Raw genomic sequence first — 27,666 nt, 5'->3', positions numbered from 1 at the left:
AGCTGTGTTTGCGAGCCTTTGAAAGAAGTCTACGAAAGCGTTGTTTGTTAAAGGTCACTATAATTCTTGCTTTAAGCTTTGAAAGAAAGAAGAAAAAAATAACGGACAAGAAAAAGAAAACTGATATTATGAATCAGATTATATGAAAGTGTGATTTGTTTCAGCTTTGTTATACACTGAGCCACCACAGCAGGTGAAGAGTGCCCCAGTTGGGCCGGTGGCAGGTGGTATTATGGGATGTTTCTTGGTGTTGGCTCTGGGCGTGTACTGCTACCGACACCACATTCATCGTGACTCCCACCAGTATATTACCAGTCTTCCCGACAACCCAAATCGTATGTCACAGTACTACGAGGCCGAGGAGGTCGAGCCTACCGACGATCCTGGCTCAGGTCTTTATTTTTTATTAATTTTTCTAGACATTTAAAGATAATGCAAAAAATCTTATTATAAATCAGGATTGTGAATTTCACTCGAGTTGTTAAAATCTTGTCCCTGACAGGATAGATACTTTACCAATTGTTTAGTGATCAGTGGTTCTATATTAAAGCAATAAAATGCAGGTTTATAAACAAAATTTAATGTGTATAAAAATGACATTTTGAGTATTCAGCCAAATGTTTGGTTGACTGGTTTAATGTGTGCTTTCATTGGGGAATCAGTATTAGTTGACACAGAATCGAATGAAAACATTTCAGATAAAAGATGGGGAGAGGAATGAGTCTGGGAATATTCTATAATATTTCTTACTTGTTTATGTCTTCATAAACAGCTACACTTGAAAAGTTCACACAATATTAAGCTAGAAGAAGTATTTTTCATTGTCAGTCTCCTAAAGTGCTGTTTTTTCATTTCAGGTCATACTAACTTTGTGTTGGCAACATTTGATAACGCGGCCAGTGTATCACCCTACCGCGTTAATACATCGTACAGGCGGCCTGCTGGTGGGGATAGTGACCATGGTTACAGTACAATGACTCCACACGAGGACAGTGAACACGCCAGTCTTCCTTGTCTGGAACCTCTCATTATTGGCAAGGACCGCTATAGACCTGGACCTTATTCAGTGGTGGCCAAAAATCCCATATTACCCCCTCCCCCTAGTAACTATAGGCGGAGTCGCAGCCCGACTCCGCCCCTAACAAGACTCTCGGGCTGCCATCAGTCCATACCTGAGCAAACGTGCATACCACAAACGATCATAAACACTCCTATACCGGAGTTACCCAATAATATCATAGCCAATGTTCAAGTACATATGGTGGACACACACTAAAATCAGTCTCATTTTAAATCTTTAATTTCATTATTTAAATTAATTTATCAAGGCCAGCAAAAGTACAATTAAGTCATTGTGTTATATTTTGTGGTGAAATTCTTTATGTGCCCGTATTCCTGAGGAATTTCTTCCACAATAAAAGTATTTGGAGAAACTGTGTAGGAAAGTTGGAAAGAATCTCAATCAGTGGATACTATGGATTACAGATAGCCGTGAGAGTCGTCTGAAGTGTTTAACAGTGTTGACGTCTGTATATAATCCAATTATCCTGATTACCCCGATGTCTGATAGGACAAACTGTGATGACTTGAACATGTACCATGTAGTACAAAATGGTGTCGATAATGTGTCAGGGGAGGCAACCCTGAGCCTTGTTTACCCCCACCTGTCATATGGTCATGTTCTTATATATGACACTGACCCCATGGATTTAAAGGTTGAAAAGGCAGGAATTTGCTGGAAGGGGACATGATGATCTGAATTTTTTTCTGGAAGGCTTCAGAAAAACCTAAAAGGCCGGAAAAAAATATTTTCCAGGTCATATAGAATTTTATATATACCTTTGAAACTGGTGTTCTGCTCCAATCACCATTTTAAAGATTCTATGTGTTGATTTGAATCAAAGACTTTCACATATGTAATTAATATTGACATTTTTGATGATGTGTGCCAGGGCTCATAGCTGTTGACATTCAGGTTGTAAATTTGTAAAACCTTCAATTGGACCAAAAGTCTTGATTACAAAATATGGCTTAATAGCAGCAAAGGACAATTGAAAAGTCCTCATGTCTCTGGGACAAAGTTCATTAGAAAATGATCTCAGGAAAACTTAAATTTGTTATCTGGGCATATTTGATTGTACACCATATACATGTATTGTTGAATCAAATGGCAGAAAAATGTGAATTGTTAATTGAACAAAAAGTAATATGTAGGTTTCTATATATGATTATATAGGTAACTAGGTTGCTAAATATATATATTTACCCTCCTGCAACAATATCGAAATTAATTCTTTCATTGCAAACTTTCCAAAATATGCATGGAATTGATTTTAAGAAAAGGAACTCTTACATAGGGGCTGAGTTTTATGATTCATATTTGTTTTAATAATATATAACTTTTTAAGAAGACATTTACAGTTTCCTGTATAATGTCTCGATGAAAGACGATGGATGTTTTTATAATTTAAAAAAACAGAAAGGTTGTTTTCCTATTAATCAAAGGTTGTAAAGAAAAAATGTTTGACCTCCATGTCTATATTAAATTATCATGCCACAAGATGTAGTGAATTTAAAGTATTGATTGTCCCCCTTGGTTATTAATAAATAGTTACATTCACTCGAGTTACTATTTGCGTGGATGAAAATTTATAGAGGAGCATGAAGATCAGAGAGGGTGGAAGATATAGTTTAAAATCTTTCCAATAAACATCTGTTTATAGATTTGTAATGATATATATACATACAGATGTTTAATGTCAACAACTACTAAGATGAAATCATAAATATGATATTTATTTAGAATTTAAATTTATTTAATAGTGCTATTTCAATGGATATAAATCTATCGCTACTCAATGTTTAATGAAAAACATGCTAATAGAAAAAAATCCATTTGCTGAATTAAAAGTTTAATTTGTGGTCTAATGTATGAAGCAATTTCTGATTTTCCTTCCTGTTCATTCTGGTTCTTTTATTTGAATCAACATAAAATTGTTGATTTTGGGAAGGGATGGGATTTTTATATTGTATGATGTAACAGAGGAAATGGGGAAAATATTTGAAGGAGTTGCTTCCCCTTTATAGGATGAAACTGCTGAATAATTATGCAAGTTGCTGGTGACAGTATCGTTTGTCTCCCTGCTCTCTTATCAATGTATGCAAACCTGTTTCTCTGTGCAATTGTTGTTTGGTTATTCATGTTGAGTAATTCACAAAACAAATGGAGTTTTCTATTGTGCCTAAATTTATGTTGCTGACCTGTGCGGATTGCTCATAACGGTGCATTTCTTGCTACTCGTGTATGTTAATGACTATATTAGGGAGATGATTTCATCCACTAACTGCCAAAACACCCCAATAAAGCTATTTATGCAGACTTTTATTTTTCAGCTAGAAATATTTATTTTGTTGAATGTTATAGCCAGATTTGTATCTTGTGGCATCCCACAAATTGTCTTAACAAAAGAATTATGGAAGGTAGCATAATTATTAATTGGTAATAACACTGGAAATTTAGGTAGTATTTAATATCTTCATCAAATACATGCAAACAATGAGAGTATTTTTTTTCTTTGTCGAACACGTGTTCCATCTGGCTGCAAGAATGCAATAGATGGAAGCAGTTGTTCGATAATAAAAAATAATTGAGACAAATATAGCTGATTATTACATCTCTAAAGCTTCTGTCAAACTATAATTATAAAATTATTAAATATTACAAAAACTATAAAATATTAAATATGAAAATATTAAACAGATGGGGTGGGTGGTGAAGTGTAACAGTTGATTTATTCTATGCATTATGGATGATAAATGAATACATCATGGTTTTGTTAAACATTGCACTTGGTGGTCTCTTTTAAACAACCCAGGGAGAGTTACTGCGAGAGTCCTAATTGATCTTAAATTTTTTCAAAGATTGAAGTTTTATGTATGTTAACTTAAACATTTATAAGGTTTTTAGACTACCTATAGGTGATGTGCGAATTTAACCATTAATGATGTGTATCTTCATAATTTTTCTATCTCATAATTTTAATTGATATTAGATTTGTTTAAAAGTATTAAATGTTAAAACAACTTAGTATTTTTCCAGTATTTGCTGTATCCAAAGTATTTTTATTGAAGTCCTTGAGAGGTGCCAATAGTTCGTTATTAAAAAGGTTAGCCTAAATGTGGATCTAAGGTCTAAATCTGGAGCACATACAAACTGCACAGGGGTTCAAATGTTAAAATAGGAGATATTTAAGAACATTTTATGGAATTTCTCGAGAGCTGGTACAAACGCCAAATTAGGGAGATGTATACACCGGTATGTCTTCGTTTTTACAGAAGGAAGACAATTATTTAGGTACAATTGGTGTCCCAGAAGTGATTTTAATATTATTTTTAACCCAAAGCAATATTTTTTATTTTCTCGTGATTTGAAAAAGAATATTTTTAAATGTGTGTCAAGAATTTAATTTTGTTGCATTATTGCCATCATTCTTTTGTTGGTCTATGCATTCGATGCCCCAGAGGAAGACTATTGAATAGCTTAATCCTGTAATGTGAAATTGAGTTTATGAACTAATGATCATGATATTAAGATGTATTTCACATTCATCTTCAGAAATTTCAGTTTGCTTTTGTATGCTATAATAGCCATTTCATCTCTTTCAGTTTCCTCGTAACCTCCAGCTACAACATAGGGAAAGAAAGTCTCTAATTTAAGTGTGGAGAGAAAAACATATTTTAAAAATGATGGTTATGTTGCATTTTATCCTTCATCAGGAATTAATGTAAAAGTAGACTTTCAGTAAAACCTTGTTATACTGTCACTGACATTATATAGGGGATTTGACAGTTTAAAGAGGGAAACATACGACTGGGACCATGAACTGTTTTGGTGGTAAGCCAGTTAGAAAATGAAACTAGTGGCATTATATTGAGGTATACTGTTTATGTTGGTATTTCTGTCCTATTTTGTTTGTCTCACCTGTGTGACATTGTCCTCTCACCTGTGTGACATTGTCCTCTCACCTGTGTGACATTGTCCTCACAGGTGTAGGTATGAGCCCCACTCTCAATATCTCGGTTCCTTGTACCGCTATAAAATTTGAATACATGTATGTGTGGGTATGGTCTCCTTCCTCGTCTATCCCACCCCGTTTGATTTAATTATGTATCTCTGTCAGTTAGTATGTACATGTTTGTGAGGGTACGAGCCCTCTCTATCCCCAACCTCCCATTTGTTTTACTTATGTATATGTCTGTGAGGGTATGAGCCCGAGCCCTCTCTATCCCCAACCCCACATTTGTTTTACTTTTGTATATGTCTGTGAGGGTACGAGCCCTGTCTATCCCCAACCCCACATTTGTTTTACTTTTGTATATGTCTGTGAGGGTACGAGCCCTGTCTATCCCCAACCCCACATTTGTTTTACCTTTGTATATGTCTGTGAGGGTACGAGCCCTGTCTATCCCCAACCCCACATTTGTTTTACTTATGTATATGTCTGTGAGGGTACGAGCCCTGTCTATCCCCAACTTCCCATTTGTTTTACTTATGTATATGATCACTTATCAACATTTAACATGTGTATGTAGATTTTGTACATGTCATATGTAAAATGTTCAGTTTTGACTACCTCAGTTTGAAAGTTTTGTAAATTTTGGCCATCAGAATTCAGCTTCATTGGTATTTATTATTGTGAGAATTTCATGAACCATTAATCTCCTTTCCTCTCCCAGTCCTATCATGTGACCCGTCTTATTTCCCTCACCCAAACCCATCTCCTTTCTTTGTTCCCTCTTCCTTGCTTTCAAAATCCTCCTCATTCCCCACCAGTAACAATAATCCCAAGTCCCAACTCATACCCCCAAAACCATCCCTATCCCTGCCAGTATCTACATCCCAAGTCCAAACCTGTACCCCCCAAAACCCTCTACATTCCCCACCAGTTACTACACCCCAAGTCCTCACCCATACCCCCAAAACCATCCCGATTCCTGCCAGTAACTACATCCCCAAGTCCCCACCCGTACCCCCAAAACCCTCCACATTCCCCACCAGTAACTACACCCCAAGTCCAAACCCATACCCCCAAAACCCTCCACATTCCCCACCAGTAACTACACCCCAAGTCCAAACCCATACCCCCAAAACCCTCCACATTCCCCACCAGTTACTACACCCCAAGTCCTCACCCATACCCCCAAAACCCTCTTCATTCCCCACCAGTAACTACACCCCAAGTCCCCACCCGTACCCCCAAAACCCTCCACATTCCCCACCAGTAACTACATCTCCCTGTCCCCACCCATACCCCCAAACCCCTCCCTGTTCCCTGACAGTCACTACCCTTTCCCATCTCCCTGTTAATCCTTGTTTGTCGTGTTATAACCTGTACCCGCCCTGGGCTGCTCAAGTGTCGGCCTAAACATACAGTTGATTTTAAGTTAGGTCTGAACGTGTAATGTCAACTGTGGTCTCTCATTTACCGGGTGTCCACTACCCACTGTGGATGAGAATCTTGTATACAGGTTTTTGTGCAGTGAACCCATTGTTAATAGATTAGATATTTTTGGTTCACAAATCACTGACCAGATTATGAAAAAGAGCAAAGTATAATTGCTCGAAATTACATTACTTTTATTTGAAAAGGAAATATTCCCAATGAATAATAAACATTGTGAAATAAGTACCTTGTCTAACAAGAGGTTACAAAAGTCAGGTTTTAAGACTTAATATGTGAATATAGTGCTAATATAATATTATATACTAAAAATGTTGTTGTATTCTATGTTTATAGAATGCAATATATTTTGTATAGGATATGCAGATAGTTTATATTAGAGGGGATTCAAAGTGTTGTTAAATAAATTTTATTTATGGATTTTAAAATTATTTGAAACCACCTCTAATGAAATGTATGAGAATTGTGAATTGAATTGGAAACTAAACAGAACTCCCTAGTAAAAACTATTACAGAATATTGTGACAAATATTTAATGTAGAGCATACATTAAGATAATTAAAAGACACCTTTCTTTCATGAGGTAGTAAACAATAACATCATTTTGAGTTTAGGGACCATGTCTGGTAATTTTTGTTGAAGATGTAATTAGGATTACAAAATTATTTAGAGTTGTCTCCCCTTAGCATGTAATGCTTTTGGGTCCGTTTCAGATTCGTTCTCTGTAATTTCAGGGGCTCAATGTTGGCAAATATCATGATAACCCATTATGGTATCCCATTTATCATTTTCATTCTGTTTCATTTTCACCCAAAGTTGTCAAAATTAAATAAAATATTAACCATTGATTGATGAGAGGTTAAGGGGAGTTGTCTTACCAAAACTTGTACAAGGCTGCTCTCCCTTCCCTATAGTTTGTTCCAAAATTGTTGTAACATTTTATATGTTGTACCAGTTGGTGCACTTTTGCATCAAAATATTTTGTAATAAAATATGAAATGTGACCTAATTGTTTGTTTTCTGTATTTGTTTTGTGCACATTACATTCACCATAGACAAGCAAAAACATAACCAGTTCTGGAAAAATGTTCCAGACAGGTAAACTGATTTCAAAGTAACTGTATAGATTTTTGGCCGACTGGAAACAATGCAATGAGTTGTGAAAGAAAATTGAACTATACCTAACGACAGAATCTTTGACCTTTAACCTGTTTCTATGACCTTGACATTGGCAGAAGATCATGATGTGTTATGGATTTTTTGTAATCTATCATTTTATAACTAGTTGATGGATGGAAATACGCTGACATTCAACTGTTTGTCTTGTGACCTTTGACCTCTTTCTATCATACTACAATAATCCATGACTAGTTTTATTTCCGCTATTGCTATTGCCCCTTCATTTAGTCCGTTAAATCTTTATGTTTGTGAAAACAAATTATGGTGAATTTTTAAAAGATAATTAAAAAGTGCAGACGTTAGAATCCTTGCCATATTAATTCGCTCACTCATAGACGTCTGCAGTGTCCCAATTAATCATTTGTCCTATTATCATATCTGCCTGTCATTTACGCTAATAATATCTTGCCTTACGGGATTTTGACGGGGCCGTTACACTGAATCATTTGGGGAACTACTCGCCAAGACCGGTAGGTTGTTAAATTTCGTCTAGCTTGTTTTTATCAATAACTTACTTTGAAATTGTAATTTCATTTCAAATTTTCTTTAATATTTCGATCCATTGTAGCAACCAGGTCGACATACCATTCCGATACTACGGTAGGTGCTCTATGACAGGGCTTGCGTACATAGCTGTATGATGTCTTGATGAACAGGTTATTGAAATTACCTGCCTGATTTACATATTATGTAAATGACGAGTTATGGAGTACACGTTGTGACATCCTGTACGTACATACTCTGTAATATATATTTACAGGAAATGTAGAATCATTATTGATTGATTTAGACATTAGATTCGTCCCTGATACGATTGATGTGACTACCGTTGTCGTGATGAGACCAAGCACTTGACATACGATGAAGAATGTATTGCACTAATGTCAATGTAATATGGAAGTTATCAAATATATTACGAGCCTTCAAGCAGGTGACATATTATATTATTTAACAAATTTAATTAATTTTATTTCATTGTTAACGTAATCGGATGTTAATGTTTGCAATTATCATGAAATGATAAATAAATTGCAAGTAGCATATATACATCGCCGTCTATAGCTGTGTAACACCGGCTATATGTGACAGCATGTCAAATTCAAATTGGTCGTATGAAGGAAGTCTCGCAGAAATATTTAGACAAATGTATGTTGATATGGTCAAGAAAACACAAAATGGACGATATTATTATAAGCAGACAAGATCAAAATAAATGTCATTTATTTTTCGAGGTCTTGCATCAACCGGAAATAGTCGACAATTTCGGTCAAATCTCCACAGATTCCATACTTACTTGTTATGTACATGTATTATCGTAAACGGAAAGTGTCAACGGCTCCAGATTTGTCCCACTCACAAAAGTCGTGATCGCTTATTAAGAATGTTTATGTCTCGACCAGGGGACATAACTCAAAGCCTCATGAGCGAGCGTTGTACTGAAGGTCAAAAGTGAGACAGTGTCAAGGGAGACGTCAGGAAGAAAAAGTTGAGAAAAATGAGAAATAACACAAGATCCCAAATACAGTCGCTTCTTACGAAGGTCGAGACTTCAGAAAAGGCAAAGCTCATTATCCTAGATATGTCGACAAGATCGAGACATCAGAATGGTCAGGGCTCATTGTCCGAGATATGTCGGCAAGGTCGAGACATCAGAAAGGAACTGGGCTCATTGTCCGAGATATATCGACAAGGTCGAGATATCAGAAAGGAACTGGGCTCATTGTCCTAGATACGTCGACAAGGTCGAGACATCAGAAAGGACAGGGCTCATTGTCCTGGATATGTCGACAAGGTCGAGATATCAGATAACACAGGGCTCATTGTCCGAGATATATCGACAAGGTCGAGACATCAGAAAGGATAGGGCTCATTGTCCGAGATATATCGACAAGGTCGAGACATCAGAAAGGAACTGGGCTCATTGTCCTAGATACGTCGACAAGGTCGAGATATCAGAAAGGACAGGGATCATTGTCCTAGATATGTCGACAAGGTCGAGACATCAGAAAGGAACTGGGCTTATTGTCCTAGATACGTCGACAAGGTCGAGATATTAGAAAGGAACTGGGCTCATTGTCCTAGATATGTCGACAAGCTCGAGACATCAGAAAGGAACTGGGTTCATTGTCCTAGATACGTCGACAAGGTCGAGACATCAGAAAGGAACTGGGCTCATTGTCCTAGATACGTCAACAAGGTCGAGATATCAGAAAGGACAGGGCTCATTGTCCGAGATATTTCGACAAGGTCGAGACATTAGAAACGATAGGGCTCATTGTCCTAGATATGTCGACAAGATCGACACAGGGATCATTGTCCGAGATATGTCGACAAGGTCGAGACTTCGGAATATTGACAAGGTCAAGGACACGAGAAAGGTCAGGAAGCATGATTAATAAGTAATCGTAACAATAACAACCAACCAATGAAAGTGTCTTTCCCTCCAGCCTACCGGGAGATATAAACCACACTGGGTTGCTTGATGATACAACTACTATGATGACAGACTGACAGTTCTCACGTTCCAGTACAGCAATGTGATAAAACGTGATGAAGATTATTAAATGAGTCAAGATTATAGAGTATGATTAATTATATATTGTTGGGAAAAAAGAGTGTGTGGGTTATTAATAATTACTGAATTTATTTCAGACAGCTTGGCTTACTGGGAGGGGACATCAAACAGTATAGATGTTTCAGCATGTTGTGACGTCCATATTAGCTCTGGATGTAAGTATACATTTACCTATATAATGAAAATACATAAACATGCGTATGGTACATGTATATATTAGTTCACACAAACTAATGTTATACAATATATGTTACGTTTTGGACATAATGTTTTATAAAGTGATTTTGTATTCATATATTTTGAAGAAAAAGACAGTGATAAGGTGTGAAAATGTCAGTCCAATTCTTTTGTAAATATCTATTTGTAATAAATAGAAAATAGAGGCGGAGCATGATAGAATTTCTTCACGATATACCAAGAACCGTTAGCATGTAGGAAGTGAAAGATTCCAAATGGGGACAGGGTTCGGTGGCTTTAATACTTTTTTTGGAGCTTGGATCATGTAATAACCACAGGGATTGGGTACGAGTTCCAAACCTACGGTCCACATGTATTATAGTATCTTTGATATATATGGACCGTGAGTTGGGAATTCGTGTCAAGTCCCTGTGGTAAAACCCATGGCAAGGCTAGTTAGGAAAATCCCACTTGGTCCCATTTTGAAGAGGTAAGGTAAACACTCGCATATGTATGACGGGAAATCTCGCGAATACAATGACTTTGCAAACTTATCGATTCTAAAATTGGGGGGGAAGTCAGATCAACCTGACGATTGTAGTGCTACTTAACATACATGGATGGGATTTTCACAGACGACAGAGTGGGTCCCTATCTCTCAAGTACACCATTATTACATTCTAAAACATATATTTCATTTCCCGTGAGCTTACAATTTCTATTTATCTTCTTTTTTCTTTTCTTTTTTTATCTTTTTTTCCTTTCGGTATATTTAAAGCCAGTTCAAATGGGTGTCGTGTAGTGACAAATCGTCTATACGACGATAGCACCTGTTCGAGCTATTCATCACGATAACCCTCTTGTCCGATATGCATATTCATAGTGTCTTCATGTGTATTTTTGGGAAATCAATTTTTTGAACTAGGAAAATTTTACAAATATATAATATATTATGTAAAAAATTACTTGCCAATAATTGCTTTACGAGTGTCATACTTCCCAGTTTTACAATGCAGTGTAAATTCTAGCTTTATATGATGGTACACGCCAATTTTCACCCTTGACTATCCTTTTTTCTGGTGCATTTAATATTATGTTTGCCATTATATTTTTTCTACAGATTTAAAGAATCTGCACATTAAGAACTTTAAAGTTCATTTGGGGGAAATAAGACTAAAATGCATTGTGAATGGGGTCGTTTATGACACCCAGTTAATGCAAATTATGCTAGAAGAATAAGATATTTGAACTGTCAAAATATAATACATGTATATCGTTACTTATCTAGTAGCTAAACTTCACAGATACCTATTTTTAAACTCTTGTCACTCAAACTCTATCTTCAGCTGCTGCTTTCTTTCATACATCTCGGAGCGACGTACAATGGACCAATCGACACCAAACTGCTGCAGGATGAGGGTCTCCTATTGGCTGATTCCAGTGGTCACGTGACTGTGTACGAAGGCAGTGCTTTCGAGGAAACCAAAGTGTCCGAGGAGGTGGAGTCAGAAGTGGGGACGGAAAACTATTTCGAAACCGGAAGTGCCCATAACACAACTTTTACAGATCTGGGAGGATTTAAAAATGATCATAACAATTACACAAGGCATTCTATCATATCTGGTATGTATCCCCGTCCTTACAAAAATAAATGAAACGTTGTCTGTTTTCTGAAAGTTAGGTCACAAAACAAGAAAAATCCACTCTCCGAAAGATAATATCTGTTTGTCAATTATCACCATTTCATTGCTTTGGCACCGTTCAGCTTTAAGTCACGTCTCGGTGTTTATTACATACTTATACAATGTACATTATGTATATTATACCAGTTTATTCTAATGAAATTTTCTATCACAGAATGCCTTTTGACTAAAAGTGAATCTAAACAACAATGGAAATATAGAGTCTAAGAACTAAAAACCACATTTGTATACTAACATTTCCTCAAAATAAACTGCTGTTTGTAAAATCGTTATAAATGGGAAAGAAATTTTGAAAAATATTGGCGTGAGAAAATATGCTTACAAAAGAACTGCATTATTTTAATATTTTATAGAAAGTTACAAAATTGACGATGGTCAAAACCGACAAAAAGTTTGAGGAGCCGTCAAGACTTGGAAGTGTATTTCCTGGTCTTTGAGGAACTTGCCGATATCTATGTTACGATTTGACCATTATCGTAACTATGACCCTTCAGAATTTTAACATTGAATGTTACGAATGTCGTTGAACTTTCATTTTCATTCTGTTGCAGGTAAATCCGATGAAGAGCCAACACCAACATCCATCATCGTCGCCATTGTCATTGTCGCCGTTGCGCTACTTTGTGCTGTAGTCGTCTCTACCAAACTTCTATACGAACGTTACTTTAAACGCAATGACCGGAAAAATCCAACAGACTATGACAGCGATGAATATTCCGTCATGATGACCTGGGATTAGAACGGAAGCCATTATGGTGCGTCCTGATGTACATCCGCTTAGGAATTCATTACTCCGGACCCATTTTCGTGTATCAAAATCCGGATTAATGGAATCAAATAACAGTATTGTAGTTCCTGGGATCTGGAGGCATAGCTAAATATTCCCAAATTACTGTGGATTTGCCTGACTGATGGGACAATATATTAACAATCGATCCTGTAGTAATTAGTTTTGATTATGTCTCTGGGTTTTTTTTAAACGAAAATCGCCTCCAGGAAAATTGGTCTTTATACTAAGTACTTTTTTTCTTAGAATAGAACTTTCCCATTTTTAATTGGAAATGACTTTTAGTTTGATTTTCTACAACAGTCTGACTCTCGTAACGCAATCGCTATTTCGTCTGGCTCGCCAGCTGATCCCGAATCTTGACGGAACTTGCTGATAAGTTACGATTGTTTCGTCACTCATTTTAGGGTAGTACGACTGAACGAGGGGTATATCAAGTTCACGATGATGAGATGATTTCTGTCAGTGTTAATTACCACAATGCTATGATTCAATTCCAAGAGGGATATATGACGAATTAGATTTTTTCTTCGGTTTTGAAAAACAGATTTCCCTTAAAATAACTTAATAACTGCATTATCCCGGCAAAACTTGTTGTACATTGTTTTAAAACAAATTTTCGATAGAAAGCATCACTAGAGTAAATATAAATGCCATAAACTTAACATATCCAAGCATAAAATGTATCGCACTCGACTGAGATTGTGATTGTACACAAAGGGCAATAACTCTATTTAAAACAGGACAATTTAGCGAATAACAGTCCCCACCGAATGTGAATTTATATGGCAAGAATGCACAGATGATAAATAAATCAGATAGACATTTACTGATAAGGGATGTCCTTATAACCATGCCGTGGAATTGAATCTGGTGACGCCTATTCATTATTTGATTGTATTTGGTGGTATGAATTTCAGCAATGTCACTAATTTATATCAGGATTCAGATGTGAAAACGATAAATTCAAAGAGGCCTTGGGACTATAATTTGATAAATGATCCGCCCATTCTAGGTTGTAAAATCTACAAATTACCAATTAAAACGTATTGTGTTGATATGGCTTCTCGAATTCGAAATATTTGATACCTGAATCTGGTAAATGATATTTAAAAGAAAATAGTTCACCTTTAATGTGAATGTATCATGATCATACTGTGTGGAAACCGAATATCTAAAGTATTACAAACATACATGGAAGAAAGAATCTGGTTGTTTTATTTTTTGTTTGTTTGCCCTATCAAAGTTGTTCTGAAGTCTGTTGTCCTTGAAGTATTTCAAAGGTCACAATGTGGGTTAGAGCGATCGACTTTAGTTACTCGACAAACTGCCTCATTTAGGTGAACATGAGTCCCTGTGTAAGAACTGTAGGAGATAGAGCCTGGACAAGCGCTTTCTTTGATATGGTCTAAGGTCACAATATAGGTCAAAGGTCACAATGTAGGTCAGAGTGACCTATTTTGTTACGCGACACATCAACTTACTTATATTAAACCCATGTCCCAAGTATGAAGTACCAGTGTAGAAAAGTGTAGGAGATAGAGGACGGATGGACGGTCGGAAGGAAGGACGGAAGGACAGAACAAAAAATCATGGTATGGTGTATTGCTAAACGAGTGATCCCAAAGGGATGGCGCCCACCATATTGAATGCTCTTCATTGATAGAAAGTTATAAATTCTATCTAATACGATTATACGATATAAACGCAGACTAAATCCTCGCTGTCCATAAAATAGTTACAGCAATTCAATTTATGTCTCAAGGTATTGATTTACAATATATCTAAATAATAACTATACATTAAAACGGTACGTTTACATATACATGGTCATTCAATCTCATTTAGAATTAATTAACATTACATGAGTCTATGACATACTCCGGGATATTTTTCCATATATAGATAATGCGGTGACTGAGGAAGGTTTTTCATCTGAGATCAGTGTTGCAACATTTTAAAAAATAATTAGAGTGTCATCATTTTTCTACTTTTACGATCCATCTGGAAAAAAGTTCGCTGTGACTCTACTTATATTAACTATCTTGAATGTATTATCCATATCTCCTCTTGTACGCCGATGTTTTTAAAGTTAGGATTGATCCTTTCTCTACTTTATTCTGTATTCGTTTGCTCTTTAAAACAAGCTGACATCCGTCAAGAACTATCTGATAAATAGCAATATCAAAACTCCATCTGTCATTAGAGACAAAGGTAAACCTATACATCAAGTTCGATATAACTTTCCAATACTTCGTACTTCTCTTCTTTTTTATATAGTTTCATCAGACCTTCTTTGCATAGAAAGTTACCTGGAGTGCATGGGGGACGCAAAATTGTTTAAAATAATTTCCCTTTCTCTTTGTGTTATTTTGAAATTAACATAAAACTATAGTAACTCAAGTGTAGAAGAGGTGCGAGTACAGCCACAGAGGGTAGGCGCGGACCTACATAAAAAAAATTGTCAGATTAAAATAATAGCCTCTCCCGAGTAAGGCCCGTCTGCATATCCTTGATAAGGTCTGGTCAAGGATATATGTAGGTCCGCGCCTACCCCCTGTTAGTATAGCTATAGTCGGACAGCTGATCTCTGTAGGCGTGTACAGTAGCAGGACATTCAATTAGACTGTGGTGTGCGGAAAGAAGGATCATTTAAGGGTGTCGTCTGTTGCGGATATATGTCTGAAGTTTTGATCATATGGATTTTGGTTCTATATTGTCGGTATAGGAAAGAGAATATCAGTTGTAAGAACAGATATGAAACAATGGAAAATTTCATAGAATATTTCATGCCGTGTTTTCAGACAAAATTCAGTTAGGAGCCTATATATAGGAGTACCTGACACGCAAACTATTGGTGAAAACAAACTCCAACTGTCTAAATCCAAATTTGTTGTCTGTCGATCGAAGATGACCATTTTTCGTTTATCTGGCGTCGTTCAAAATGCAATGTGCACTTTAGTGTTTAATTAAATCAAGTTTTCGACATATATAATCCTTCCAATCATTTGTGAAGAAATAGCGAATAAAAACATATGTTTATGGACAGGCGGGTGTGAGGGCGATTTGAACAGCCGCTAGGCCTAGTGAATCGAAAGTGAAAGTGTGACGTAGATTTTGTTTTCATCATGGTCTAGAAGATGCTTAGATTTACTCTAAATTTGAAGCGTTCATCCGACATATATAATATTAGGCCTACTTGTGTGTCGCAGTTCGCTGTTGGCGAACGGACGACCCATGGCCTGTGTAGACATAAGTAAATATCATTTCAGATAACTTTTCAATGTCTGCAAATTTTCTTATAGGCTTTTATGTGTGCAAGCGAAACGGAAGGAAATAATGATATAGCATACGACAGTGTAAATGATGATATAGCATACGACAGTGTAGCTGTAGGCCTGGCTTACGTACGTAAGTTAATGTATCATACGTAAATGTGATAGTGAGGCGTAAATTTCTTACAACACCACTTAAACTCTACGACGTGTTTTGTCATCGCTCTTTCCATATTATATGATATAAGCTGAACCATAAAAGAAGTATTCTTGCATTCACGACGGGATGCCAGACAGTACATACAGTAAAAGCTGTATGGGGACGATATGGATTGGATAATGATGGTGCAACAACTCTTAATTCATTTTGCAATAATATGAAATAACATTCCGCATATTAGATAAATCACCCATGTTTACTCGAATGGTAGCGCAGTACACAATCATCAAGAGAATATGGAAACAAACTGCCTGCTACTGTATACAGAAACAAAGATATAGGAGCATACAGGTTAGTAACACTAACATTGTTGAATAAACAGATGAAGGATTGCTCTGCTGCAATATCAGTTTAAGTGATATTCCTAATCATACACACAATTTAATGTCTTTTTTTCATTAAATAAATTGTAGCTAGGCAAGATTAATGTTCCTGGTCAGGGTCTAGTTTTTAAGAGTAAGGGGTTGAATACTGGTCTGGCTCTTTAAATTGATACATGTACAGTTATAGATATGATGTACATTTGTGGAATTAGATAAAAAAAAAGGTCACCTTACTAGCTCAGGCTGGTGGGAATTTCTCTTTAATGAGCGAGAGGTTGCTAGTTTCAGCCCAAGGCGGAGTATTTTTCCTTAAGCATAAATATGTGTGACACAAATGCAACACTAAAAAGAAATGTAACAGGAAAGGAAAAATGCAATGACCAGACCAGGACTCAAACCTGTGACCTCTGAACTCTAGACAAACACCAACTATTTGATCTACCTGATCACCAGCATCAGCCCAGTCCAGTTCCACTACATTCCTCCCTCCTTCAACAAAGTATTTGGTCCAAAGACACATACAAGACCCTATACCACCTCTGTGGGTATTTAGTTGGGTGCCAAATGTAACAGGAAAGAAAAATGTGACGAGACCAGAGCTTGAACTCAGGACCTCCAAACTCTAGACAAACACTCTAACCAGATTTGAGCTACCTGGTCACTGAATTTCAGCCCAGTCCAGTTCCGCCACAGTAATGATAAGTTTGATTTGTGTTAGAGCCTTAAAAATAAGGGAGAGTGCATGTGTTCTAACAGCCAACATTATTCTCATTCCAGAATTTACCTGTATTTGTAAATAATATATAAAGTTAAATTCTGTTAATTTAGTTCTAAACCTTGAAATATTCTTCTTCAGATTGGTCAATCAATCAGTGAAAGCAAGTATTCAGGCCATATCCTTGATATTTTTTCACAAAAGAAAATGGAGTTGCCTGATGAAGATTTAAAAGCAAATTCTGGATCAGAAGAATGCTTACCTGATAAAAGTGTAAACGAAGGTGAAGCAAACATTGAAAGGCCCCTGGAAAATAGGCTTGAAGATGGTTTTGGCATTCTTTTCGAGGAAAATCAAATTTCCAAAGAAAGTTCCAAAGAAGCATGTGCCAGTAAAAAGAAGTCAAAAAAGGCAAAGATCCGTGTAGAAAAGGGGAATAATGATGATTCTGAAGATGGACCAAGTAAATCTAAAAAGAAAAAGAAACATGCAAAGAGGATTGCTGAGACACCTGATCACTTCATCGCTCTTCAGATCAGTAATCCTACGGTAATTATGTAAAAGGGGTTTGGTTATGGTGGCTTGTAAAAAGGGTTAAATACGGTTTCTGTAACTCAGCTGACAGAGCATGTTTCTTTGGCTAAATTGGTAGAGTTTGGAATTGTCAGGCTTGAGATTTGAATGAGTTACTTCCTATTCTTTCATAATTTTTTCAATTTTCTGTAGATCCATGAAAGCTTTGCTGACGTCCAGGAAAAAATTGTTTCCCAGAATCCTCCACTCATAGATGCCATGGTGTCTATCCGGAAACTACACGTTACAGTCATGCCCCTTTGTTTGCTCACACAGGACCGAATAGACCAAGTAGGTAATGCATTGTTAGCTTGATGTGATGTCATACTCTGTATAATGTCACTGAGGACATTACAATGTCATATGTCAAAACACAGTGTAGCTACAATATATGGTCCTTATATACTGGGATAATTATTCGATTAATGCATATAGATGTCATTGATATATATACCGGGGTAGGTACATAAAATGTTCTTCGAGGAATAATCATGACAACTTTATGCATCAGTTTTGTTAAAAGCTGCAAAAATGCCTCCGGTGTAAAACGTCCTTCATTGAATTATGGTTGTTGCTGAACTTAAATTGAAATATATGAGATGTCTCCATGCATGTTGCGAATCATTTACCTATAATGTATGGAAATGATTTAATCTGATATCTCTATTTCTTTCCTTTATCTAGAGCCATGTCTGCATTGGATCTGTGTGCAAGCAGACTATTTACAGATTACAAGGACAGACTGGTGGTGTTGGGAGTGACCGGGATCGGAAATTTTAGGAATAATGTCTTGTTTGCCAAAGTTACTCCATCTGATCCGAGTCAACATAATGTTCTACAGCATATATCTGGTAATGTATTTGTGATATCTTCTGACGGGGGTATCTACCAAACAAATCTAGTTAGCCAAGCTCTAGATAATTCAGTGAAGCACCAACACTAGAATTTTCAGCATAGAAAAAAAGAATACAGTTATTACAAAAAATTGTCACCAAAATATGTTACAACATATTTTATTGTTTTAATCTGATGGCCTTCTTAACAATGTGACTATTTTTATGTCTTTACTTTTGCCTTGTTGCATTACAGATGTGGCAAATGACGCTTTCGCTGAACATGGAATTAAAAACACTGACAAGAAGTCAGATTTCAAACCACATGTTACAATAGCCAAACTGTCCAAAAACTTCCGTAAACTCAGACAAAAAGGTGAGATCTGATGGATAATCTTGTTACTGGTAGTGAAGTAAGTTAGATCCACAACATATTTATCATCAAATATGCCACTCACTTAGTGTTATATATTAATACTAAAGTTAGGGAAGAGCCTGTTTCTGAATCACCTTCTACGTTTGTATGTTGATATTGGTGATTCTTATCTAAAGATGTTATTCCGTTGTGTTTTTGCACATAGGCAGAACACTGACTATAGTTGGTGACAAAAATCTATATAGTGATAGGCCCAGTAGCATCACTGGTAACCAGTAGCTAACTAAATTGTGTCTTTTGTACAAGTCTCTGAAAGAATCTGCCACAATGACTGTTTGAATAGGTACATTTGTATTTTGATTCAATTTTGATCACTTTATAGGCATTAAGAAGATCGACCCGTCCCTGTATGAGGGTGATGTGGACAGACACTTTGGCCATCAAGTGATTACCACTGTACAGCTCTGCTCGATGTTCAAAGCAGACAAGGCGACTGGTTACTACAAAATACTACATGAAGCAAGTTTTGGTGAGAATGTCTATAATAATGGCCATATTTCACTAGTGTCTCCTTAGTAAGTCCAGCATGATTCTTAGGAGCAGTAGTCAAATTTGATTGTTAAAACCATTCTCTCCCAAGAATTCCCCATGGGTTGGGTTTTTCACAGGAAAGACATATTGCAAAGCAAATTCTGTATATATATCTTCATTATGTTTGTCAGTGTTTTCTGAGGTCTATCTATTCAGCATCAATGATTGATTAAGGTGATAAATTTGACAAACTTAATAGTGAGTTGGTACATAATTTTTGTCTCTACACCAAAATATATACAAGATGATGTCATAGATTGGTACCTTGAATGACCAATGTTAGATGTTTATATGTCCTCAAGCTAATTTGAGGAAACAGTTGCCTTTAGGTTGGTTTGCATAATTCCTGGACAAAGTTTGTTTAAATAGAAGTCTAATTCCAGATATTGTGTTTCATTCATTAAGTTTTTAATACATGTATATATATTCTTTTTCCTTAGGTCCTCAGGAAATTTCAAACTTGACAATAGAAGATCAGTGTAGCGTAACATCAGCAGCTGATATCCTTGTGCAGTGGACTGTAAAATCAGCAAAAGACAAATGTTTGGCTACAAGTCGCTCTATTGGGGATGAAACTAACAAGAGTATTGAATCAGAGGAAAACAAATGTCTTCAGATGGAACATTTAACTGGACCCTGTGTTGATGAACAGGGAACAGTACACAAGGAGAAGTTAGATTTGGATCAGTTTATCCAAGATAACACTGCAGAGACTGGTATTGATAAAGATTCTGATGTTGATAAAATAGACTCTAAAGAGGAAGTGGTGATTATCTCGGCCGCAAACTCCGAGGTAGAAACTGAGCTGGACTGTAGTTCTGATGTGAAAGTTCGTTTGGATGTGGATACTATGGAAAGTTTCCAAGATAATAATGAGGGCAGTGATTCACTGTAATATTGGTTTGTTTCAACCTTAGTGCCTTTTGATATAAAGTATTTTTCTACTTAAAATAATCTTTACCTCGAAAATTGAGGATTGAGCGGATTTAAGACAAATTATCTAAGGATTAGGTTATGTTTCCAGGCACTATGTCAAATTGATTGTGTTAAATGAATGAATATGGTTTATGGTGCTAAAATAGTATATATTTTTTTTATATTTTCTGTATTGTATTTATTGTTGGAATGAAAATGTTGAAGAATGAAATAAAAAGAATTCGAGATGAGGATACTGACAATAATAAGAGATCATTAATCTAGAGTTCTATTACCAGGAGATCTCGGGGGCATCATTGTACCCATCATTGTATGATGTTAATTGGGTCAAAGTAAGTTTGAACTTTTCTCTACTTTCTGTACTTTTCTCATCTTTCCTCTAATAATTGACTGTTTTTTACATGTAGTATTCAACAAACATTTCTTTATTTTCTTCTTTTGATAGTTCTTAAACTAGAGGAACAAACACATTTCCATTTCCATAATGAAATAGCGATAACAAAATTGTGAAGGTTGTGAAATTCCAAGATGGATGCGTATCAATGGATTGTACATGGTAATGAAGTTTAAATGTCAGAATCAAAGATGGCTGCCTGTTGACCATTCCGTTTTCTTGGATCAGACTTAATATTATCGTATGGTCACAACTAGGGACCAATGGGCTCCTTCATAATTATGATGTTTGAAAAACATTCTTCAGTACTTTTCAAGAAATAACGATACCGGGGTAGCAATCTTCAACGTCAAAATTCGAGATGACTACTGTCGGCCATTTTGTTTCCCGATGTGAATGGGCACAATTAGGGGCCAAGGTAAACCTACACATCAAGTTTGAGAACTATGCTTCTAGCACTTCGACAAAAATATAAAGTGACAAAAACTTCAACTGGCAAAATTCAAGATGGTTGCCTGTCGGCCATTTTGTTTTCCTGATCGAACTCGGAATTGAATAGGCACAACTAGGGACTAACAAGTTTTTGAAATATCTTTCTAGTACTTATCATGAAAAAACGAAGGCTTGCTTACGGACGGACTGCGGACCACGGACGAATGGTGATTTGAACTGCCCACCATCAGTTGATGGATGGTAGAGTAACGGAGTATTCAGGGTTAAGTTCACCCCGGTACAAGTATCCCAGAATGTGATGTATAATCAAACCACAATCGGTAGAGATGTTAAAGTTCAGTTATATGACGGGCCAATTCTCTGTTGCCAATATTTTCGTTTTGTATATATGCTGGTCAAATTTCGGTCTTCGTCCATCAATCAATAATTGGTTAAAGTTTTGTAGGAAATCACTTCAATTGTCTTCAACTTAACCATATTGCCCCAATGATTAGCATGGATATCATTGTGATGGTCAAACAAAGGTTAACAAATGTATTCGATTTGTGAACATAATTGCCGTGATATAGGACTATTGTGAGCGGCTTTACTCTTGAGCTAGACATAATTGATATTAGTAAGTCGTATATGAACGTGTTCTGGTTCCGACAGAAAACTGACGATAGTCGGCGAGACAAATCTGTCTTAAACACCACCAAACATGTCGACAGAACGCTGACGATAGTCGGCGAGACAAATCATCTGTCTATAAAGACCACGTGTTCTGGTTCCGACAGAACACTGACGATAGTCGGCGAGACAAATCATCTGTCTATAAAGACCACGTGTTCTGGTTCCGACAGAACACTGACGATAGTCGGCGTGACAAATCTGTCTATAAAGACCACGTGTTCTGGTTCCGACAGAACACTGACGATAGTCGGCGTGACAAATCTGTCTATAAAGACCACGTGTTCTGGTTCCGACAGATCACTGACGATAGTCGGCGAGACGAATCTGTCTATAATGACCACGTGTTCTTGTTCCCAAACATGCCGACAGATCACTGACGACAGTCGGCGAGACCAATCTGTCTATAAAGACCACGTGTTCTGGTTCCAACAGATCACTGACGATAGTCGGCGAGACAAATCTGTCTATAATGACCACGTGTTCTGGTTCCGACAGAACACTGACGATAGTCGGCGAGACCAATCTGTCTATAAAGACCACGTGTTCTGGTTCACAAACATGCCGACAGATCACTGACGATAGTCGGCGAGACGAATGGAATACATAGGAACCTGTGTATACAGGTCACCTGTGTAGAAAGGACCACTTTTCCCTGGCCTCTCGTGTGGCTTTTCTATACACTTTGCAATGGCTAGTTAGGCATTCTGACTATCGGAAAACCACTATCATGACGGAAAGACCCGGGTGGCTTTCCGATAGTAAATTAAAGAGTTAAAAGTAATGACAATGTTATGTTAGAAGCGAAATCTTGATCTTTACCAAGGTAAGGAGCGACAACTCCATCTTAAAGTAGAAAAGTCCAAATAATGACGATACCAATATATTATATTGTTATCAGTGTTTTAATATACGAGGTTCATTTAGCACCATCGATGATAATAGTATCAACAACAAAGTTAACACAAACAATAACAAAATAAATATATACAATATCAAAACTCATTGAATTTAAAACATATTTTTGTATGAATTAAATTAAAACATATTTTGGTCAGATAAATAATTTACATAAATAATGAATCAAAATCAGTCCAACACCACCATCTTGGTTATCTCCGCTAAGGCACGATTTGATTCCGTTTCTTGGCAAAATTGGCCGAGAACGGTCCTCCAATCGGAAACCACTCGAGTCTTTCCATCAGGTTCTAAATGCTGTTTTCCACCTGGCGGAATAACCCGGTGAAGCCCCTACGTTTGTGTAACAAAAGGCACCTGCTCAAATATTATATTGAGCTCGATTTGAACAGCACATGGTTCATACGTCGATCTTGAGGCATTCTCGTAAACGTTTAGATAGTGTTTCACCATTTAAAACCAAATGGATTATAGACTCCTTAATTGTGTCCATCCAATCGTTTGTTTGTGGGTTTTTTCCCCGTGAAAAGCCATTTTCATTTTCAGGCGGGGTCTCCTGGTAGTAGTTGGTGACTACCTCATTTAACAACATACGGAAGGCCCGTCAGGTTTTTTTTCCCAATCAATGTCCGTCACTTTCCGGAGAATACTCTCTCGTTTGTGTTTCCGCTCCATTGGGATCACTCGTCGTTGGTGTTTCGTCATCAGATGCCACTGGTCTCGTGCTTTGACTCGTCCTATGACGCGCTAGCATTGTTTCAGCAAAGTTTTGAATGACAAGTTTCGTAGCCTGTATGGACTTTCTCTGGACGTATTTGGCGAACATGTTCCGAACGCCTGAGGTCACTTTGCGCCTTTGTTTCAGCACGTGTTTATAAGGTTTGTGGTCTTGGTACTTCCGGATCCGCTTGTCGAGATCTCTAAGTTTATTGTCCAATTTCAAAAGTTGCGATCTGCCATACATTTCAGCTCGGGCGATTTTTTGGATTTTGTCCAAGGCCTCGGGCGAAACATCGTAGGAATTCTCCATGACTGCAAAGTCTATATCACTGGAAGGAAAGAAAAATACAAATTATGATTCTATAGAATAACACAATCATTAGAAGAAATAATATGGCAGTGCTTTGTTTTGTATTTGGTAAATCAGGCATGATCAATATGACAACGGCTGTCTAAGGAGACACCACCATATGAAACAATGATATGAAGAAAAAAGATTAAATTCACGTGGACAGGACACATTAGTCGCCTCCGAAGCTGGAGTCGAACAAAACGTAAGGAATATTATGCACTAGAATATTGTGTAATAAGATCGATATCATGTCCTAGACAGTCGTGAACTCATTCAAAATTTGATCGAAATTAAAACGGTAGTTCTTTTTTGATGATATCTAATCAAAGATATTTTGTCTTTATATCACTTTTTGCTTTGTTTTCAAAATTGTGGCATATCATGTTTTAATATATGTCCAAATTCTGACGTGTTTTGTTAGGGTTTGAGGAATAATGTATTTTTAATCCACGCAACGTTACCATAAAAAGAATAAAATAAAAACAAATGTTTAAAGATATTTTTTATGGATTCACGCCAAGCCCCTGTGGATTCACGTATTCGATCAACATTTTTATCACATACTTAAATTATGTGATATATCTAGAAGTCCGTGGTTTTATCTATAAGTCGACATACATTTACTATATCAAACGAAAACAGTGATAAATAGTATTTATATAAGTTAGCTTTAGGCTTATGTTGAGTGACGTCATCATGTTAGACGTAAAATCGATTGTTGATCACAATACCCGCAGGTAAAATTCCCGGCATTGGTCAGAGATGAGAAAACCTGCATGTCTTGCACAGGGACTTGAAAATGAATTACAGAACAATGATTATGATATATCCCAATATATACGTAACGTCATTAAATATACAATTTAGCCTTACTTTTAAGACATTACTCAGAAAGGTGTATCCTATATATACACGAGGATATAGTTGCAAACATTATCCTGTGATCTTAGAATCTAGTAGGGGTCATTGGGACACACTATATATATATTCTTTTAACCGACATTTGTTTTTTTCAATACATTTTAAATTTTAAAAAATCGCTTGTGGTTCGTATTGCTCGACCTACACTAAAAGAAAATTCGACAAGTTACCAAGCAGTGTCGGTGTTTGTTTTGTGTGCAATTTTTAGAAAATATTTCCAGAAAGACGTGTACTTTTCTTTTCTTTAAATGAATTCACTTCAAGATTAAACATGGATCTACAGACAAAGGACTCGAAAGAAACATCTCATTTCAGTATATGCTGCAAATATTTCTATTATCAGAGACTTGAAATTTATAATTATATATCAAGCAATTACACGTATTATATATATATATATATATTTATATATTTACAAGTCTATGGTATTATATATATATACAGACAGTACATGCACTACTCTATGCTGGAGGATATATTTTACAGAAATTTACAGCGCCGCTGAACACATTAAAATTTTCCGTTCGAAATCACAAAAGCTGATAAAATTTTCACAAACCTGCTGATGGTGTTTACGATGCAGTTTACTTTGAAGTCTAAATCTGGTTACTGCGTTCAGGCTGCAGACAACTTTGTGACATCTACATCCAATATGGCGTCCTTTTACTAACACGTACTAGGTTCGAGTGTAAACATGCTAAGGGTCACAACCATGACCGTTTTATTATGTAACGGTATTTGACAGATGTCGACCTATGCGTGAACAATGTTTTGACAAGGCCGATGTCCATAGGTGACCATGGGGATGAATACCTGTGGCGATAAGAATGACCAGGGTGAGTGACCACTCACCTGTATACTCACCTGTATGTACATATAATTACCTCCCCCGTGTTAATACCCGCGAGCCTTAATCTTACAATATATATACCGTTCGTTACGAGTTCCAAATCAAATTAGCCAAAACTTTGATGTAGGGACCACTATAGAAAACTAAATTAAAAAAAATTCTTCATCCAATTAAAAGATATTGTTATTGAAGAGGTATTATTGTTGCTTATTTTCGGAAAACAATTTAACGGACATATACTTTTTAGGTAACTTATATCGAAAGCGCCGAAGACAATGGTTATACTGGACAATACATGTGGTGTCACAGGGAATCGACACAGATTTACCAACCCATGGTCCCACCACAGAATGCGAGTTTTCATTCATACTATATAGATCGTGGAGTCGGTCCTTGTGACGCACAGAATACGTCATAATGCAAACGTCAACTGAACTGTTTTGAATATTTCAACATAAATGAAATTAACATGAATACTAATTAACCAAATACGTAATATTAAGTATTTCCGACAAAAAATATACGGAATTTACCTTTACATAGTGGAATGTTTATGAAATATGTGACTTCCTTTTCATATTCTGGATGTAATCACATTCAAAAATATTATTCTAATTAAATTAATGCTTGTTATGTATCGTAGTTTATGTGTATTTGGACCTTCCCTAGCCTGCCATGTAGGTAGTACCTGCTGCCACAATACACGATCTTAAGAGGCGACTACATTTTGGATCTTATCTTCTTTCAAAATAACATTGTTTTCTTGTGTTTCCCTTGACACAACCTAATTTTTGGCCTTTTGTTGAGCGTGACCGAGAACATGGTGTAGTTGCTACTTCTGCTTATCGCTCATGATCAGCGTTTTGGGGAATGAAATGACTGGTTCGCCCGTTGTCACAGTTGCTTCAGTGAGGTAGCACTATAAAGTCGGTATCGGTTCATTTTTAAACAAAACATTTTTCCGGGGGAGGGTGGTGGGGTGGTGTTGGTATACAATAGAGTGAATAGACTGTAACAAATTCCAAGGTCCCTGTGTTGTAGGACGGTCGATCTTTATTCGGCTTTAAGCCATCCTATTTATCGCTTTCCCCAAGAAACTTCAAGACTCATTGTCCGTCTTATACTCCTTGGTCTCGAGTTTTGCACGCTTCATTTTGAAGGTTAATTGATAGAACAAGAGGACAGTCTTGGATTTTGACAGCGTTGATTTCAACAACTGAACAAGCAGGCTTAGCCTATGTAAGTCTTCTTATAAACTTATAAACCGGTATAGATGGACGGGACATATTAGAGGATGTCACCATATCATTAATATACTAATAAACTTATTTTATAGATAATAATGCCAGAGACCTATATACTAAATATACTAAATATAGGTCTCTGATAATGCCAAGAAATTCCACCCTTCGTTTAACCTCGATATAAACCCTTGTCTCTATAAGTAAAACCCTTATATTGTTCTTCGTTTATATACAGTAAAGTCTCGTCATACTACCCTTAGTTTGTTATAAGTACACGTTATATACAGGTACAGTGAAACCCCAATACAAAGCACTTGTTTATATCCAGTAAAATTTCGTTACACTGCCCTTGTGTATATACATGTACAACAAGAGGCCCAATGTGTCTGCATCTTCCACCTTGTATTCACTTGTAGAGATA

The 27,666-nt window shown here is 36.5% G+C and overlaps 3 protein-coding genes and 1 long non-coding RNA gene across 7 annotated transcripts in view; 3 read left to right on the top strand and 1 right to left on the bottom strand.

Moving 5' to 3' along the window:
• Positions 1-7,465, top strand: part of LOC117326042 (VWFA and cache domain-containing protein 1-like) — a 50,470-nt gene extending 43,005 nt beyond the window's left edge. The window contains exons 29-30 of the mRNA XM_033882630.1: positions 165-392; positions 858-7,465. Of these exons, the coding sequence (XP_033738521.1) occupies positions 165-392; positions 858-1,276 (647 nt within the window). The 3' untranslated portion in view covers positions 1,277-7,465. The remainder of the gene's footprint in view (positions 1-164; positions 393-857) is intronic.
• A 570-nt stretch (positions 7,466-8,035) lies between these two features.
• On the top strand, positions 8,036-14,089 carry LOC117326041. 2 transcript variants are annotated; one of them, XM_033882628.1, is made up of 4 exons: positions 8,036-8,110; positions 10,293-10,370; positions 11,739-12,015; positions 12,647-14,089. In XM_033882628.1, the coding sequence occupies exons 2-4, from the start codon at positions 10,332-10,334 to the stop codon at positions 12,832-12,834; spliced, it is 504 nt and encodes a 167-aa protein (XP_033738519.1). In that variant the 5' UTR covers positions 8,036-8,110; positions 10,293-10,331; the 3' UTR covers positions 12,835-14,089. The 2 variants fall into 2 exon arrangements, with proteins under 2 accessions (XP_033738519.1, XP_033738520.1); XM_033882629.1 differs by lacking the exon at positions 8,036-8,110 and adding an exon at positions 8,549-8,571.
• A 2,211-nt stretch (positions 14,090-16,300) lies between these two features.
• On the top strand, positions 16,301-20,957 carry LOC117326039. 3 transcript variants are annotated; one of them, XM_033882625.1, is made up of 7 exons: positions 16,301-16,668; positions 17,557-17,964; positions 18,142-18,279; positions 18,673-18,839; positions 19,078-19,197; positions 19,580-19,726; positions 20,229-20,957. In XM_033882625.1, exons 4-7 carry the CDS (start codon positions 18,677-18,679, stop codon positions 20,681-20,683), a joined length of 885 nt encoding a protein of 294 aa, XP_033738516.1. In that variant the 5' UTR covers positions 16,301-16,668; positions 17,557-17,964; positions 18,142-18,279; positions 18,673-18,676; the 3' UTR covers positions 20,684-20,957. The 3 variants fall into 3 exon arrangements, with proteins under 3 accessions (XP_033738516.1, XP_033738517.1, XP_033738518.1); XM_033882626.1 differs by having other exon boundaries at positions 18,142-18,283; XM_033882627.1 differs by lacking the exon at positions 17,557-17,964.
• Positions 20,958-23,677: 2,720 nt separating this feature from the next.
• LOC117326040 lies at positions 23,678-26,381 on the bottom strand. The gene is made up of 2 exons (XR_004532410.1): positions 25,711-26,381; positions 23,678-24,207 (listed from the first exon to the last, which is right to left on the bottom strand). It is a non-coding gene; the product is annotated as an uncharacterized LOC117326040 (long non-coding RNA).
• Between the last annotated feature and the right edge of the window lie 1,285 nt (positions 26,382-27,666).

This window comes from Pecten maximus, chromosome 4 (genome assembly GCF_902652985.1).
Source record: "Pecten maximus chromosome 4, xPecMax1.1, whole genome shotgun sequence".
Lineage (NCBI taxonomy): Eukaryota > Metazoa > Mollusca > Bivalvia > Pectinida > Pectinidae > Pecten > Pecten maximus.
Note: the sequence above shows the minus strand (reverse complement) of the source record. Positions and strands in the feature narration are given on the sequence as shown.